Source organism: Pavona decussata, unplaced genomic scaffold, assembly GCF_977016875.1.
Source record: "Pavona decussata unplaced genomic scaffold, jaPavDecu1.1 SCAFFOLD_14, whole genome shotgun sequence".
In the NCBI taxonomy this organism is placed as follows: domain Eukaryota; kingdom Metazoa; phylum Cnidaria; class Anthozoa; order Scleractinia; family Agariciidae; genus Pavona; species Pavona decussata.
The window spans coordinates 1,368,798-1,387,500 of NW_028145437.1; the positions used below are offsets into that span (position 1 = coordinate 1,368,798).

The 18,703-nt window shown below is 37.3% G+C and overlaps 2 protein-coding genes and 1 long non-coding RNA gene across 3 annotated transcripts in view; 1 reads left to right on the forward strand and 2 right to left on the reverse strand.

Moving 5' to 3' along the window:
- Positions 1–1,753: 1,753 nt before the first annotated feature.
- LOC146487653 (death domain-containing ATP nucleosidase-like) lies at positions 1,754–8,668 on the reverse strand. Its single transcript, XM_085130177.1, has 5 exons — positions 8,600–8,668; positions 6,709–7,417; positions 5,587–5,772; positions 4,038–4,133; positions 1,754–2,348 (listed from the first exon to the last, which is right to left on the reverse strand). The coding sequence occupies exons 2-5, from the start codon at positions 7,397–7,399 to the stop codon at positions 2,068–2,070; spliced, it is 1,254 nt and encodes a 417-aa protein (XP_084986303.1). The 5' UTR covers positions 7,400–7,417; positions 8,600–8,668; the 3' UTR covers positions 1,754–2,067.
- A 2,562-nt stretch (positions 8,669–11,230) lies between these two features.
- On the forward strand, positions 11,231–15,134 carry LOC146487654 (uncharacterized). Its single transcript, XR_014856742.1, has 4 exons — positions 11,231–11,362; positions 12,146–12,243; positions 13,922–14,099; positions 14,994–15,134. It is a non-coding gene; the product is annotated as an uncharacterized LOC146487654 (long non-coding RNA).
- The window catches only part of LOC146487655 (uncharacterized), a 9,229-nt gene continuing 3,763 nt past the window's right edge, over positions 13,238–18,703 (reverse strand). The window contains exons 2-6 of the mRNA XM_085083750.1: positions 18,249–18,311; positions 16,480–16,559; positions 15,172–15,302; positions 14,693–14,759; positions 13,238–14,237 (exon numbers count right to left, since the gene is read on the reverse strand). Of these exons, the coding sequence (XP_084939876.1) occupies positions 14,107–14,237; positions 14,693–14,759; positions 15,172–15,302; positions 16,480–16,559; positions 18,249–18,311 (472 nt within the window). The 3' untranslated portion in view covers positions 13,238–14,106. The remainder of the gene's footprint in view (positions 14,238–14,692; positions 14,760–15,171; positions 15,303–16,479; positions 16,560–18,248; positions 18,312–18,703) is intronic.

Consider the following 18,703-nt stretch of genomic DNA (forward strand, 5'->3'; position numbering starts at 1 on the left):
TAGAAAGAATTAAATAATCAGCTATGAAAACAAGAGGCCAAGTTTTGTAAAATAAATACGAGCGTGAGCAACGCGCGTGTGACTTCATCACGCTTTTTACAGTCTTCGAGGGGTTGCTTCCAATGACTTAGGCACGTGTATCATTACCGAGCAACGAAACCTCAATCAAAAGCACGAATTGTGTTGAAATGAGTTGTTTTACGGTTGTCGATGTCCTGACGTTAATTTAACTGACGCAATTTCAGTCTTAAAAAGGACGCAACTATGCACAAAACATTGCGCTTACAATCAGTTCACTGCGCGACCGTGAGACAACTACTCACCCACCCTATGTCGTTTGGTGTCCCACTTAACAGTTTTGGCCACCAGACCCCCATTAGGTCATAAAATGTCATCACCGACAATTTTCCGGTTGTCTCCGATTTAAGCGCGAACAGCGCACGATTAAAATGATAAACAAAGGCCCTATTGTCTTCTAAAAAGTCAACCTTAACTTAACTTTGCTTAATGGTGTTGGACTCAAAAACCATTAAGCTAAGTTAAGTATTAAGTTAAGTAAGTTAGTTTTTAATGCACAACAGCACAGGTATTAGAAGCCAGCAAGCAGAGCATCTCTTCGACAGGTTTCAATGGTATGTAACATACCATTGAATAGCCCTTTTCACGGTTAATTTTGCTCATTTGCATTACAATGTTATCCAACGTGGATGTGAGGCAATTTCGGGCTAAAACTACAAAATAGCCCGAAATTGCCTGATATACATGCTAGATTTCATTGTAATTCAAATGAGCAGAGTTAACCGTGAAAAGGGCTACTGTAACATCGAAAGACTGTCACTATTAAATTATTAGGCCATTTCGAAACATCATTTTTAACTCATAATCAGGGGCCAAATTCACGAAGCCCTGTTTGGTAAAGATATCCCTCAAGTATTGTTTCTAAACAATTGTCCATTGTCATGCCAACAAAAGGCTATTATAAACAAACAATACTTAAGACACATCACATCACTAAAAAGGCTTGGAAAATACGGCAACAACCCCTAAATGAATCGGAATGATAAATGATGGAAATTATAGACAATTAAAATGTAATAGCGACTAAGTACGTGTGGTGGTGCACTTCTTAAATCCAGTTCCCTTTATATGCCTTTCTCCATTATCGGACTCTTTTCTTTTACGGCATCGTTTCCACATGAGTTTAATTCTGGACTCACACTGGTCGTATCCTTTTGCCTCGTTATCAAGGATTATCCCTACCTCAATGAACGGGTGATGCAAACTCCCATTTCTTCTGCAATCTCCAAAAAGAAAAGGGTAAAAAAACGATGCGCACAGATTAAATGTGCAACTTGGCCCAGTCTCCTGCTCACCCTTGAAACCCAAGGAGGAATAGAACGAGGCTGTTCACATTTTAGTAGATCAGCTATCCGAGAGCTGTCTGGAGGGGCTTCACCCAGCTATCACAGTGCTGTTGCCTAGCTATAACGTCCAATGAAAGAAAGACTGAAACGTAAACTAAACAGGAGAGTAGATATGAACACAATATTAATAGTGCACATTTACTACGATAACGAGGAACTGATAACGGAATAATGGTAAAATTAATAGATACAGGTAGAGACAGGTAAATAGATATATAGATTAATGACAAATGAATTGAAAACATATATACAGTAATGATGAATCGAAAGTAATTCGTGATTCCTGTGGATTCGCTTCACTAGGTTCGATTCCTGTGGATTCGCTTCACTAGGTTCGTAGTGGATCCCTAAACGCGCATCATCTTTCTCAACTAATTGTTTTGTTGTTGTTGTTTTTTTTTAAATATTGTTTAAAAAGTGTAATAAGTACAGTCAACTCTCTCGTAAGCGACCACCCTTGGTGCACGACAAAGTGGTCGCTTACGGGAAAGATCAACAAACTAAGCCTAATGGTGCGCATGGTAGAAATAAAAGATTTCTAGTTTCTCGACAGAGAAGAGGAAATTAGTACACATATTGAATATTGTAAAAAAAAAGAAGATCATGAACGGCATCTCGTTGCTTTAATTTGCGACTTGGGTATTTAGTCATTTATAGTACAAAACTTGTTCGCTAAATCCGTACGAGCTACGAATTTGTGACACAATGCTTCATACAAGGCGTCGTAAGTTGCATCCAAGTCTTGTTTTTCTTTCCACTTTTTCAGCATCATGTATGCCTTTTTCGCGTATTCCTCGTTGTTCTTATGGAATCCAGTTATATCTGAATTTTTGAATTCCAGGCGCCGGGCAAGTTTCTCCCAAGCATTTCCAATTTCCTCTGACAGTTCTTCTAAAACATCATCATCGACAGGACCATCTTTCACTGCAAGAAAAAAAAAACAGTAGGTTATTGATTTAGTTAGTTAACTTTATCAACAGGTGACAAATGCCATAGGGATTTTCCTGCTTTCTGACTAAGATATTGCTAAATTTCTGATAAGTAAGTACCCAAGGCTCTAGAGATCCAAAATGACAATGGCATGGCGGTCTTGTTGGTGGACGAGAAACCTTTTGTTGACGATACACCAACATGGCGGCGATGACGTCACATGCATACACGTCATTCACATTCATATTTTATTTGATAAGAAGGTTAGATAAGAAAGGCTGATGTGGGCAAATACAAATAAATATTAAATTAAACCACGATACAATCAATTGAAAGATAAAATTGTAAAACTTGTCTTCAGTAGGTCCTCCCTCCTTCACACATAACTTGTTTCTAGTCCACCAAGAGGACAAAATGCGAAACGACTTTTTAAACGAAGAACACACTGCAAATCACCAAACAAGAAAGGAACTTAAAAACGTTGCGCCAACTTCTCTGGTTGCCTCAACTGACCCTATGTTAGTATGCGTCGTAAATAAATAAATAAATAAATAAATAAATAAATAAATTTCAATGACTCAGTGGTAAAGCAAACTGTCTTAAAACTGACGATTCGAGTTCGAACCACGAATCAAGAATTTTTTTTTTTCCTTTTACCAGAATTTTGGTCCTTGAATTGTTGTAACTCAGTGAACGTTTGCACGTCTCACACGACTCAAGTTCATTTAGTGTTTTACAAGTTTAATCCATATTAATTCTGGCGAGGGTCGAACCCACAACACACCGGTCTCTCATTAGTTGTTTTTCCTTTTGGCTAATATTCGAATCACTCCACTGTGTTACCTGTGGTACCTTAGTGGTTAGAGCACATGGCCTGACACTGGGGTGTCGTGGGCGAGATTCCCGCTAGGGGCATCTGGTTTTTCCGGAATTTTTTCAATTTCTTTTGTGGAACATATGAGAAATACTCTCTGAAGAAAGACATTTGTTGGAGAATGCAGCCCGTATTCAGTATTTATTTCTGCCTTGGGAGTCTTCTTTTCCATTAGTATACTAGCTAAAAAACTAGCAGTAACGAACTAATAAGAAGACAGCAGTTTTCCGCATCCAGTAACTGTCCCAATAATAATGAAAAACTGATATATATTCACTCTAACTGTTATATAGCCCAAGTTTCGTTGAATGGAACTCGCGTTCGCGTGCACAGGTTTTTGATGGTACCCCGGTGACGACTAAATTGAAATATAGCCCCAACATCTATAACATGCCCTTGTAACGGGAAAGCGCCTAATTTCATCGTAACAGAAAGTAGCGTGTTTGTTATTGCTTTCGTTGTTGCGTTCATAATTTTTCTTCAAAACTGAGCCTTTTTTCCAGCCTCAGGTCCCCACGTGTTCACAAGCACAGCTATGCAGTCACTGGCATGTTGCCAACAGCAACGAAAATAAGAATGGCAACCAGAATGTTTGTGTAACTTATTCCTGTCTCACTCATCAACTTCCAGAAATCACAAGGCGGCTGTTTCAGATAAAAATTCATTTTTCCACTTGAGTCAACACGTTCCAGCTGATTGTAGAAGCATATGATGTAAGCCTCCATCAATAAGAATAACAAGAAGAGAATTCCTATAATCACCTCAGTTATTATACTTGTCATTCTTTTAGTTACAATAACAAAACATACCTGCCATTTTCCTGGGTTTCTTCTCCGTCCCGTGGGTTCTACCAGTGGGTAAACGTCTCTTCCCGCCAGTCTCCAATTTTGTTGACTTTGACACGTCTGTGAAAACAAAACGATTAACAAAAGAATGAATTTGGCCACACCAGTTGGAACTAACCAAGTTGACTCGTGATTCTAACTCTGAAGTACCACTTTTTGCATCTCAGTTGTTATTTGTTTATGGGTCAAAGCTCAAGGAATCACCATTTGATGGTAAACAAGTTATATTCCGTGCTTATTGACTTTAATGATGGATATAATCTTGCAAAAGATTGCAAATCAAACTCAACTAGCAAGCATTGACCGAATTGACCGAAGATAGAACATGGTTTTATCTTTTGAGATTGTCCGGGATCAGAATTGCAGATAGCAAGCGATCGCAGAAGTTTGTTTCCATAAGACTGTATAGTTTTTAGCAGCTCATTTTGCGATGGTCTCCGGTCATATGGAAATTACCCCTAACGCTCACCGTGACGAGACTTCAACAAGTTTGTTCAATTGTACCTGTAATTAACTATCCAAAATCAGACTCGAAGACACATGAGAGCAATTGATGGACCTGAAAAGCCCATTGGGAGTGTCAATTAAGTATGTAAATATGTAAATAAAGACAATTGTGATAACAGAACTGAAAATTAAATTGATAGCAACATCTGGTCTTACGGTATCAGTTCGATGTAGTTTTTGAGGAACCACACCTTCCTTTTTCAACCGGTTATATGGTAGTCTTCTCCTGTACACGTCGATGCGAAATTTACACTAGTTATCGCTTTTGGGTTGAAGTCTGTCAGGGTTTTAATGCGAGGATCCTCATCAAAAACTGGTTCTCAGGATCGCAACATAGAAAATCAATGAAACTTTCGTGACTTTAAAAGATGACTTCAAGGCACGTATTGGCAATGCTTTCAAGTCACCCGATCAAAGCACTGTATATTTTACGGTCATTAACTATTACCACACAAATAATCAGTTTTGAAATGTTTTAGAGGTTTATTTGAAATCAAACATACAGAATTGTTTTATTCTTGTCCATTTTATTTACTTAAGAATTTGGTACACAAAATTACAATTTACTGATTTCGAGCTTTTTCTCTGTTGTCATCACGGCAATATCGATTTTATCAAAACATCAACCATTACATACTTAAATCTAAAGCTAATATGTCAGTACTGTAAATGTCACATCGATCGGTATCGGAGAAGATACCTTAATAGCCGGTTGCCGGAATAAGTGTGGTCCGGTCGCTCAAAAACTGTATCAAAACACTTTAAATTGAGTATTGGCTATCCAAGCAAAAAAGAGGGCTTCTAGGGAAAATATGTGGAAACGAGACACCAGTTTTCTTTTTCAAAAATTCTTGCGATAACCTTTTTCACTTCATTTTAATATCAAATGTGTGAAAACTAGGGCAAAAGACAGCTTCTGATTGGCTCATTTCGAGTTCGTACAATAAAACGAAAACCGTGTATGACAAACGAAAGAAACATTTACTGTGTGATAAAATTCACTTACTTCCATAATGCGGCCAGTTTTGGAAAATGGTGGGATTGCTGAGAATATGAGCAGTGAGAGAAGCAGCCATGAGACTGGCGAACGGCCTCCAAGAATCTGTTTGAGACTTGTTGCCATCTGCGAAGTCAGAGACACCTTTAATGACGATCCACTCGACTTCAAGATCATGGGCTGCTGTGTACAGACCTACGAAAGACAGAAAGTAGAATGATCTTAGGAAATGTGCTTGGTCAAAATCTCCGCAGTCACATTACATCCAGTTCCCGTGAAAATTTGATATACAGTCTATTCTCTCCAACCGACCACCTCCCGTACGCGACCACTTTGTAATCATATTATTATACTCTTTCAAAAACTCTCTCGTAAGTGACAACTGATCGAATTTCTTGAGCGACCACGACCACTTTTTGGCAAGAAATTTCAGGTATGTCTGTTTTCTCACATTTTATTCTCGTCCTTTCAGTCCCTGGCCTGCTTCTCGGTTGACAGACTTTCCTGTTTACTATTCCATTACTAGTCCTCAATTTCAGAATTTGCTTTCACACTTACACATTTGTAAAATCTATGTGGCTGGCATTTGAACTCGGTAAGAAAATGATGATGTTGCAAAAATCAAGAGTAGCTTGGTCTATTTTTCTGATTTTAGCTGCTAAGGTAATAACGTTACATAATTAGTTATTTAATTCAATTTTGGTCTTATTTCAGTAGTTGATTTTGTTTTCTGTAAGCGACCACTCTTTCGTGCACCAGGGGGTGTCGCTTACGAGATAGTTAACTGTATTTGGGATCCAGCAGTCCACAGAAGTGGAAGATGGTTGACTCGATGAGCCAGTCGGCAGAAGGTCACTGAATTAGCATGTGAACTAACAGTTAAAAGAGAGCAAGACTTCTCACGAAACAGTTGAAAATATCAATCATGCAATATTGAACGAATAAGAGGGACTATATGAAATAAATCTGTAAAAGTGGTTTAAACTCCCTCTCCTATTGTCGCCCCTTCTCGTGGGCGTTTGATTGGCATGTTATATGTTTGCCTCTGCTAGCAATGCATGTTGCAGAGAGCAGATGTCCCCCACACAGTATTCTAGACACGGGCAAAGCTCGTGGTTGGTTAAGTCTTACCTTCTCCTTCCATTTCAATAGCATTTGCTTCTGGGAACCGACCCATGAACTCCTCACGGCGTTCACGATTATTAACCACCTCTGGGCCGCTCAGAAACACACCATCCTGGAGTACGTTCACCTTGAGGTCGTTCGGGTCTCTCAGGGGTGCTTTCCAGCCTTCACCGGCACTAAGTATCAACTTCTGAAGACGTCTCTTCAGGATTACTCTATCGCCACGTTCTTCAATACCACTCTCCGTGCTTTTTGATAAGGCGTATGTTATTAGCTTTCGCAAAAGTACGACGTCTCCTAGTTTAACTTTCTTCAAGCCACCACAGAAACCCACACAAAATACAGCTTTGGGTTTCAAGACTGCCACAGCATCTTTAACAACACTTGCAGAACCTCCAGGCCCAGTGGAACCCTTCTGGCATTTCACTACGGCAATTTTTAGATTATCTGGTCGGTCCTTGCCTATCTCCCCGAAGTACACGTAACCAAGGTCATCGTGATAACTCTTATAATAACCTGGTTTAAGAACAGAAATACAAGCTGAGAATTCACACTCTATCGCTGTCAATAACATAATGTCGATCGGGAGTTTGTCATCATCCCAAGGTTGTGAATCTCCAGGAGCAGGAAGTTCCTCCGTTGTAGGCACATTAATAGTAACCTCTGGAGGGTGACTGGGACTGCAAGTCTCTGACATTTTGTGCACGCTTGATACCTATGTCAATCAATCAATCAATCAATCAATCAATCAATCAATCAATCAATCAAACAGTGAGTCAGTCAGTCAATCAATCAATATACTAATCAATCCAATGCTTGTATCAATAGGGTCATGTTTTATGTAGCATTTTTGCCACGTTAAACAGTTCAGGATCGAATAGAAATCTACGTGCCTTCGTTAATTTTCCTTCTTTCAAACCAAATTTCCCTTCAATTCATTTTTCGGTTCCGTTAGAATTCTCACTACTCACCTCGAATTTAAAGAATTGTTAAATGTTTATGATATGCTCCACCAAAAGATTTTCCATATTTATAGTCACATACATTTTAACTTTAGAAAATGACGTAAGTCTCTTCAAAATAAAATATTTTGTACAGTTCTTTCGTAAATCCAACTTTTTACCAGGAAGAATTCGGCAATAAGTTAAAGAATTAGAAAAAAATCTCCTTGAATTATGTTACTCTTAGATAAACTCTATGAGACCCAGGAGAACATGATCAAGGAACAATGGATAAACAAACAATGTCAATGCAATTCAGTGAACTGAGTCAAAACTTTTACTTTCGATGAAGTCCGCAAAATTTCCATACTACGTTCAAAAATAAGAAAGCTTCCGGTGGGATTCATTGTCTGAGTACCGTACTTGTTTAACAAAACTATTCTGTTATACTTGGTACAGGAACCATTCCAGACCACTCGGGCTTATTAGTTCAATTTTTTAAATCAGTAACAAATAGATCTGATCCATCAAATTACAGAGTGTCACAGGCAGCTTGGGTAAATTTGTCTGTAATCTGTTTACTCCGTCTTTTCTGTTCTCACAGCAGGTTATAGACTTATTTTAAAAACCAAATTAATATTCTCAAAGACTACAGTGAAAAGTGATTATTAAAAATCAGCTTTCACAAGAAATATCGTAAATCTACTCTTAAGAAACATTGAGTTCTTGAGATCATCAAGATGTAAAAATGGGATTTATCATAGCTCTGGAGGGCTAAATGTTACGTGTGCAGACAAGGTTTTAAGATTCCGATTTTGAGAAGATCACACCATCGAATAGAGATTGAAAACAGGAAGTAAAATAGAAAACAGGTCTTGGACTTGGATTGCGACTTTTTGTAACCAGTTTTTCCATGAATTTAGTAGATTTGTCACAATTTAATTAACAGTTCTTACCTTTGTCAGACGTCTCTCTTTTAGCAAACAAAAAGAACGGTCCGATTCCTTGACAGTTCCACAGATTTCCTGCAATGAGAGCAAACGATCGTTGAATTTTTGGTGTCAGAACATACTACAGCTCAAATACTCAACAAATTGAAAATCTGCGTCTTATACGCCTAACTGGCGATTTGGCAGCTGCAATTATCAGGAACACCCAACAAGAATATTTCAGGGAATGGTTAGTTATTAATTATTTAGTGAGTGACACAGGCATACCCGAAAAAAAGAAATCCGAGTGCTCCTATCAGGAGTCGAACCTAAAACCTTCCGATTACTAGTTCGGATGCTCTGCCACTGAGCTACAGGAGACCGGCGTGGGAGCTAATGCCATTAAACTAGGTTCATGGGACAAACATCCTGCATACTGCTAGGATTGGATCTCATGTGTGGCATATGCGCAATGGAATAAAAATTCTGAAAGTTTTTGTTTTCTGTCTTCAAAGATGGTTTACGCGCGTTTCAAAGAAACATTTGCGTACGCCAAAACAGCACGATCGTTTGGGATTCCAGGGATTCTTTAGCTGAATTCTCCTATCGCCGAATTCAAATTATTAAACGAGATGCCGTTAGTCCTAGCTCTTTTGACGATACTTTTCATCCCTTCAAATAAAATTTTCTCATGTAGTTTATTTTCGCAATTCCTACAAATTTCCGGTTATCGAGATGAACAGTTACTATTAATAATTTGGGTGATATGGAACTGATACCGACGTAATCGAGCGCAATTGCATAACTACAGTTCTGTCGCAGCAGAGAAAGAAATCAGTTATTTTTCTAAACGATCTTGAGCTTCCAATCTTACCACATTAGAAGATCCTTTGGGTGTAGAGATTCTTGGTATTTTGAGGCTTTTGTTAGCTTAGTGGTATTCAAAAGATCGCTCAAATATGCTTACGTTTCACAATTTCAAAGCACAAACTTAAACACCTTGCTCAGCTCAGTTTTTCCGACTGGATATAAAATTCGAGTCTACTGAACTTGTAGATTATTCAAAGGGTCGTTGTCGTATAAGACAGGAATAATTCAGCACAAGATTTCCCTTCACGTCGAGATTTTCGTTCAGTGGTTGCTCCGACCTTGCAGGCAATTCTGAGTAAAAGCAGATTGAAACTAACATCAAATGACTTCGAATGTTCGTGGATTTGGATTACGATTTCCGCTCAGTATTTCTACCTTGTGTCCCTGCCTACGTAGAATGGGAAGCTAACTTTCAAGCCGTAACAAATGATTACCCAAACTGTCGCTTTTTTTTTTAACAAAGTGAAAGTACTACAGAGACCAAGCGATCACGCGATCACGCCAACTTTGAGGCCGTTGCTAATTGGTTCTTGATTGTATGTGGCCAATCAAAGAGACGCAAAGCCAACAGGCGGAAGTTCATTTACATACTTGGTTCAGTCATGCCACAGGACACCCATCAAATTGGTGTGGATTATGGTGTCTTCTTCTGTTGTTTCCTTGGACAAGAGAGCTTACTCCATGTTAGGGATCTTAAGCAACTACGACGACGACGACAACGAGAACGAGTAGTTTAGGAGTTGAGGTTATGAGCGCATTTTGTCGATTAATTTAAAAATAAAAAAATTTACGATTATTTAATTGAAAAAAGAATCGAAAAATGCGCCGGCTATATAAAAGACGAATATGTGACAAAACTAATCAATTGTGTTAATAACGAAAACGGTAAAGTTATCAGATGTGTTAAAAAAGTATACAAATGTGAGAAGAAAGCAAAGGCAATTAAGAAGACTGTAATCAAAAATAATATCAAACATCGAGATTATAAACAAACGCTTTTCAACAACAAACAAATGTTTCATGTTATGAAAACCATTCGAAGCGACAACCAGCAACTTGGAAGCTATCAGCTTAACAAAGTTTCATTGTCTTGTTTCGATGATAAACGTAACGTTACATACTGATGAAAATGGTATCAACGGTTTTGCTTACGGTCATAAATGAAGCCCTTCCAGATAGTTTACGAATTATTGTCTCAGCAGTTAATTAAATGCAAGACGCGTAAGCCAATTTGTGATTGGTTAAAAAATGGCAGGGACTTTCCCTAATGTGTAACATCATCGACTTCCTGTTTTCCGAGAATTGTGACTCGCTCTTCATGTGAGGTCACGCAATTAAATGCAGTTAAAATATCGATTATTATTAGCTCATTTTTTCTCTTTTCAACAGCGCATTTTTTACTTTACTTTCAACACATTTTCGATTGTTTTTCCGGCGCATTTTTCGATTATTTTTTTGATTATTTTTTAATTAATTAATCGTAAATTTTTTTACTTTTAAATTAATCGAAAAAATGCGCTCATAACCTCAACTCCTAAACTACTCGTTCTCGTTGTCGTCGTCGTCGTAGTTGCTTAAGATCCCTAACATGGAGTAAGCTCTCTTGTCCAAGGAAACAACAGAAGAAGACACCATAATCCACACCAATTTGATGGGTGTCCTGTGGCATGACTGAACCAAGTATGTAAATGAACTTCCGCCTGTTGGCTTTGCGTCTTTCTACGAAAGACTTTGATTGGCCACATACAATCAAGAACCAATTAGCAACGGCCTCAAAGTTGGCGTGATCGCGTGATCGCTTGGTCTCTGTAGTACTTTCACTTTGTTAAAAAAAAAAGCGACAGTTTGGGTAATCATTCGTTACGGCTTGAAAGTTAGCTTCCCATTCTACGTAGGCTCGATTACCAGCAGGGACACAAGGTAGGAATACTGAGCGGAAATCGTAATCCAAATCCACGAACATTCGAAGTCATTTGATATTAGTTTCAATCTGCTTTTACTCAGAATTGCCTGCAAGGTCGGAGCAACCACTGAACGAAAATCTCGACGTGAAGGGAAATCTTGTGCTGAATTATTCCTGTCTTATACGACAACGACCCTTTGAATAATCTACAAGTTCAGTAGACTCGTTCAGTAGAACGTTAGAAAACAATAGTTTTAATTAGCAAAATAATGGCTTTGCACGTGCATTATACACAAATCCTTGTCGCCTTCTCAGTGCAAAACGACATAGTGTAATGATCACATTCAAGGTTTTATTGGAAACGTGTCTCAACGCATGATGATCAATTTTAATCTTTCTGAATTTTAAAGCCGCCCCTACGACGATAGCTCGTGGATAGGTCAAACATCACGAATATATTCAGAAAACGCGAATGTAATTTTTAAGTTCCGTTTTCATTGGCGTCGTCGTCGTCATGCATGGCAGAAGGCCGTGTATCAGACACCCTTTACTGCTGAGGCGGGTGTAAAACAGAAGAAAACTTTGAACTTGTGTGATATCCATAGATGATATCCTTCGATCTTCCTATAATCGGGATCTTCAATTTCTTATTTAACGTTACTGTAAATATTCAAGGTCTTCTCAGGGAAATATTCCAGTTCTACGTGCGTTGTTCTAGAATAAATCCTGGAAAGCTATATGTCACCGTAAAGCTTATAAAGGGAGGAATCTGAAGAAGCACTCGTTTTATGTTTTTTCAGGAGCACGCAAGCCTTCAAACGCAACACTGACAGTGTTTAATACTGAACGCACCTTTGCACAACCAAGCTGTAGTGATGAGATACTAATGGAACTCAAAGTAGGGGATTTTTCTATTTCCATTGGTTCCTGAGAAAATCTGTTTCGGGGTCAATCAATTTTTTTTTATTCGAACGCCACAATTTTGTTAAATTTTAAAAGCCTCACACACTTTGGTAGATTGATGTGACAAACATTACTACCGGAATCGTTTGAATGGAGACCTACGCGAAAAAACAAACTTGGGCACTGAAATGTTTCCATAAACGTAATAATACAATCCATGCGCGCGCCACTAGACATAGCAACCTTTTAAATCCGCCTGTAGAGAGGACTGAGATCGCAAAACGATCTTTATATTACTATGGTTGCACTCTTTTTAACGAACTGTCTTGATGGTATTTCGTATTTATTTGTTTCTAAATCTTTTATTTGTACGTAGTTTTCTATCTATATTATTATCAATATTAGATTAATGCGTATGTATATTATAGCTTGAGTACATTGTTGTGCTCAGGGCTCCCATTGATAACAGACAGCTTTTTGCATCTGAAGGGGCTACCCTGAGCGGTATAAATCAATAAAGGTTCTTCCCCCAAAGAGTCTCGTGAAGGCAGTCCATAAATGCGCGTTAAAGGTTATTGATCGGATTGTAGGAATTCACCAAGATCGTTATTTCTGCATGCGTGAACACTCTTTTTTTTAATGTTTTTTTTTCTTTGATTTAAGTACCACACATTACTTACAACACTAACACTGCTTACAATACTAACATTACTTACAAAACTAAATTTCTAACAATGCGTAACACTATTTACAACATAGTAACATTACTTACAATACTAACTAACTATAAATACAACAACATGGGTGAACACTCGAATAAGATGTTTACTCTAGCGTGCAATTTGATTTTATCACGTGATACAGTAATCTCGATCCTAGGCCTCCCTCTTGGCTGGCCTGCAACTGAGTGGCGAGCCGTCATTTGGAGGAATTATGTAATTTATGCTGAAAACACCAGCGAGGAGGCTCAATAAATTACATAATAAATAACCATTAACATATTACTTTATTTAACATCTTCATGTATATCGTTTTTGCAGATGATTTCTTAGCGAGTAGAATAATTATTCTTTTTGCTCTGTTGCCTTTCACTCCCGTCAGAATTCAAAATCATTTCAATTTAGCTTTTGTTTTACTCTTAACTTTACAATCAGAAGCTATTCACGACTTCAAATCCCAACCAGTGAAAAGGAGTAACTGTTCACCTTTTACATTCTTAAACATAAATTCTGCATATTTTCTGCTCTAAAAATGTTTATCTTAAGGTTACCCTATACCTTCAGAGGTGTCTCGCGTTCAAGCGATGTAGCGCGTCCAGTTTAAACTGTAGATACCTACACCCCTATATTAAATTAAAGCTTATAGACCTGGCTATAATTTATTTTGCTCTAAGACCCAAAATTGAATTTCGCTGTTGTAAACTCCAAATTCCACGTTATTGTCTGAAGCAAGAGCTCATTCTCTCATGTCTCAAGTGTATCTGTTGCTGCAGTATTTCTTTTTCATCAAACACGAGAATAACGCCGACGATCTCAAAATAAACCAAAGTTTAAAAAGAAACATACAGTAGTGCAGCAACTCTCCTAGGCTTGTAATTGTTTTAATTGTCTAGCAGCTGCTATTGTTTTTAAGGTTGGGGTATTGTTCTGTTGTTTGTTCTATTGTTTTTATAGAAGGGTTGCAAGCCAATCACGTGAGACCTTACGAGAGCTGCTACATTACTCGAAACATATGGAGACCAGTGAAGAGGATGTTTGTGTTGATACTGCGGTTTGAAGTGTTAACTTTGCTTGAATAGTACGGCATGAGGAATTGACTGGCGAGTCAATAAAAGCCCTTCAAAAATTTACAGTAAGTTCTAAACATGCCAAACAAGAGGACAGTATTTGACACGCTCATGGCAAATTCCATATCCTTCTCGTCGGCTGAGAACAGAATCAGGCGACAGATAGTCTATCAACCAAAACGGACACATGGTCACAAAAAACCCTGCAAAGGAATAAAAGCACATCACTAATGAATACAGCAAGAATGATTAGCACGGGTTAAATTTCTGGATTTCCGGCTTAAAATCTTCACTGTTAAAATACACTGACAATATTTTCAACTAAACATCTACAGAATGTCCCGTCGAAAAAGAAAGTTTTATTGCCAAAAAGTAAATACAATGAGCACACACTAGACCACAACAAGTTTCTAATTTTTTCAGGGATAGCAGAGGGACCAAGACATTGTTAAACCATAAAATACGCAATGTGTATTGAGCCGATGTTTATACTCTAAATTAATTTTAATTTCTACCACAGGCTCAACTGAAAAATCGTTACCCATGTTTAGCATACCCACTGACTGATTATTAGGCAAACTCGCAATCTGATTGGCTTTCCAAGAGAGTTTAGCCTCAAATGTCATCACTAACGACATTTCATTAATAAAGTACGTACCAGTTGAAATGACAACAGCTACTCCAAAAACAACACACATATAGTACAATTCGGGGGTGAAGATAAACTGAAAGAAAGAAAAATCAGAATGGCTTATGCATTATAATCAAGCTGGTGGTACTATTAGTGTCTGTTTCATCACACCACAAAAAGATGGAAAAAAAGGGAAGAGACTCTAACCAAAAAAGGGACTTGTTCAAGCATAGCCTGCGAGCAAGCTTTTGGCCCACAAGAGCTTGCTTGCAGGCTAGTTCAAGCATCAAAAAAGACTTTCACAATTTGGACAACATTTTGATTTCAGGGCAAACATACCAGAAATAGCAGTGCACATACTCTGACATTCAAGATTGAAGTGACTACACTGTGGGGATATAACGAATGGAAAGTCCTGTTCCCTGAAGATAACATTTTGCAATAGTTAATGGCTATATCTAAATAAGCACACCTAACAAACCCTTTGGTAACCACAGTACACTTACACAGTATTCTGAGGCTAATGTTGATGCCAACAAAACAACGCCAAAAATGAGTGATCCAAATCCAAAGAAATGAAATGCAATCTTCAGCTGCCATGGCACACGCTCCATTGTTGTAAATAGCAAGGTAAAGGCTAAATGTTAAAAAGACAAGACATGAATTTTAGACAAAATACATGAATTAGACAAAATAAACCTTTCATCTTTTTCTATTTCATTTACCTCATCTAAAGTTTGAAATTTACCATCTTTCTTTGTTTACAATGCATAATTTCATGCCTCTTTTGATGTTGCTGGTCCAAATAATTGCCTAGCTCACCACAAGTTCCAGTAGCTCAGTGGTTGAAGCATTTAAATCATGCGGTGGTGGATTGAAACCTTCAGTTAAGAGAGGGGACCCCTTTTGAATGATTGACTTGCTTCTCTTTGTGAAATGAAATGTGCAGTTCCCGACAAAATCCCTACCCACCCCACAGAAGGTCACTGGAAATTCCTAGAGGGAGGGGGTCTAAGGAGTCAAAATGTTAGAAGCAAAGTATGAAGCTAAACTGGAATTTCCTGGGTGGAGGGGGAGTGCAAAACAAAAAACCTTCTGTGGGGGGAGTATGGATATTTAATGGAACTGCACAATACATGTTTCTTGGCACCTTGGTCCTTGGTTTTGGTTGAAATATAAGTCCACCACTAAGTCGACCACTAAGTCCACCACTGCAATGTGTTCAATTCTTACAAGGTACGGAGGGTTTTTCTTTCTCCCATGCTGGTAATGAGACCATTTCCATGACTATTTTTACTGGATGAACCCTATCACCTGATAGCATTTCTCTGTGGATGAACACTATCACATCACTTGATAAATTTCAACTAATCAGGCTCAGAGAAAATTTAGTGGTGCCTTATAATCGGTAAGAGGTAGTGAGAACCATGCAGGGACTTCACTTACACAGTTTAAAGTTAAAAACGACAAATATACCAAGTAAAGCTTTTGATTAGAGTGTCATTTTAATCCAGATTTATGCTAAAAGAGTTAGTCAAAGATTATTTCCTCTCATGTTCTATGCATAGTAGATGATCATGCAATCTTAAGCTCATAATAAAAATGTTTAATAAAGAGATATTTCAATATAATCTTGTCAGACAAAAGCTTCAAGTCTATGTGACAGGACATCTAGCTGTTACATAACCTTGATTCAAAATAAAATAAGTTTAACTGTTAAACTGTAAATCAATTCTTTCCACTTGCACCATGAGAACTATATATAAGGACAACATACAGATAATTTGCAGATAATTTTGAAAATAACTGATTACCTATCATGGCCAATGTGAAGACAATGTTGGCTGTACCGATGTTCAGGAAAGGATCATCACATATTGCTGAGTCATGAGGACTATGGTAACAACAAAGACATGTTACTTACTGAATAAAGAATGCTATCTGAACACATTACCAGTGTACAGCCACCCCCTCCCCTCAGGAAAGATTGGGGAGGGGAGGGGAGGGACAGCTGTACACAGGCTATCTAAATACATTGCAAAATTGACAATAATTGGTTACTACCTTATTATAGGAAATTAACAATGCACTTTATTAACGCAATTGTACAATATTTGCGTTAATTTAATGTATCTTAATTAATGTCGATGTAAATTTAATGCACGCTATTTTACAACATCGTATTTTAAAGCACCTTTATTTCATTACAAAACCTTATCAGTTCATGACTCCTCTATTGGCTCTTCAGAGCCACTATCTTTTGAATTGATAGGGTCTACTTAGGCTTCAAAACCAAATTTTCAGCTTTAAAAAAAACTTAGAAACATCTGTGCACTTTTCTTGGAAGGTTTTATTGACGGAAGCCAAAACGCAGTTTGGCATTCAGAAAGGTAAAGTGTGAGTTTGCAGAATTATGAAAATTGCAGTATATAAAGCAAGATGCTTATCAAAAAATTTGCCTTAATTTAATGCATGTAAACCTAACTTTTGAAAAATTCGCGTTGATTTAGTGTAATGTAAAATTTCTTCGCGTTGTCGACGTGCATTGTTAATTTCCCATAATAAGGTTGTTTATAATTTAAAATTCACTTTGCAATTTTTTATTAAATGGTCAAATATTAATAAAATGAACTCAATTTGTTATAATATTATTCATTTTCCATTCCAAACAACTGTTCCTTAAACATGGACGCGCACTATAAAGAAACCTTGGTCCCTGGTCAGGCTGCCAGTAATTTTATTGTGACACTCTGTAACATCAACACCACATAGTTTGTGTGGCAAAATAGAATAGAATATTGACAGAATAAATTTGAAAATTTTGTTTCAATAATTATTGCATTAACTATGAATCTAGGGATTTGCTCAAATTCCAAAACAGCATGAGTTTTTATGGCTGAATTGCAATAATTACATTTTATGAAATCTCTTCTTAGATTAACCTGAAGTTATTTCTGTGTAAAACATGGTTGGCTTTTAATCTTTTTAAATTTATATGGATTTCCAGATTTTACACCATTCACATGCTACTTTCTTACTTTGTCTGTCATCACTTTAAAGTGAGACTTTGAAGCAGTAGTCAAAGGTGGGAACAGTTTTTCCTTTTAAAATGCAGGTCCTTGTTTAAGGCACCTGTTTAGGAATGACAAGGAAATCAGCAGCAGCTCCAAATGTGTTCCAATTTTATTTGTCATTTAAATCAAACTTATGAGGTTAAGAGTTCTGCAAATCACAAAGGTTTTGCAGGAATCTATTTTTTTTTACAACTTGATTGAATCAACCTTTAGTCTACAGTTAAAAATGTTCTTTGAAAAGATTTATGCACCCTAAATTTTTTAACTTGCCAACCATTAAAGTCAAAAAGTGACTATAAATCTCATTCATGGACGCTGATAACCATAACTTTGTTTAACTTATTTTTAAAAATTATGTTTCATTGTTTCAAATATAGGTGGAACCCAAAAAATTTATACAGGAAATTATTTTACACTGAATTTGTAATCTTTTTTTTTTATTTTGCTGTTCATGGAATAATTATTTCCAAACTTATCATAAATATATGTATCAAATATGCAAAACTTACATTTGAACTATATACAACTGTGCTATGAGGACTGCCATGGAGAAGAATATAAAAACATGATTCCTGTTGAACAAACAAATAATGAATAAACTAAGCTAAACAAAACAAAGAAAAAAACAATATATTATTCAAAAATTAATACTTAAAAGAAAAGCATGTTATTTAATACATTCTTTTATTACACGGAATGCCCGCAGGGCATGACGTGTCTAGGTTTCGGTCGGGTATCTTTTTTTTCATCGGTGTCATAAATGTGCACATTAATTTATGCATTAAACTCTGTCCTCCCCTAGTAAGGATATATTGTTCTGATTGTCTTCAACAGAAGCGGCCCAATCAAAATCTATTTTTCGGGCACATATCACGAGAGAGGGGACCCACTCATCACTTCTGTGTGACGTCAAATCATCATTTGATTTATTCATTAAAACTAGATTAAATTCTTCCCTCTCCCA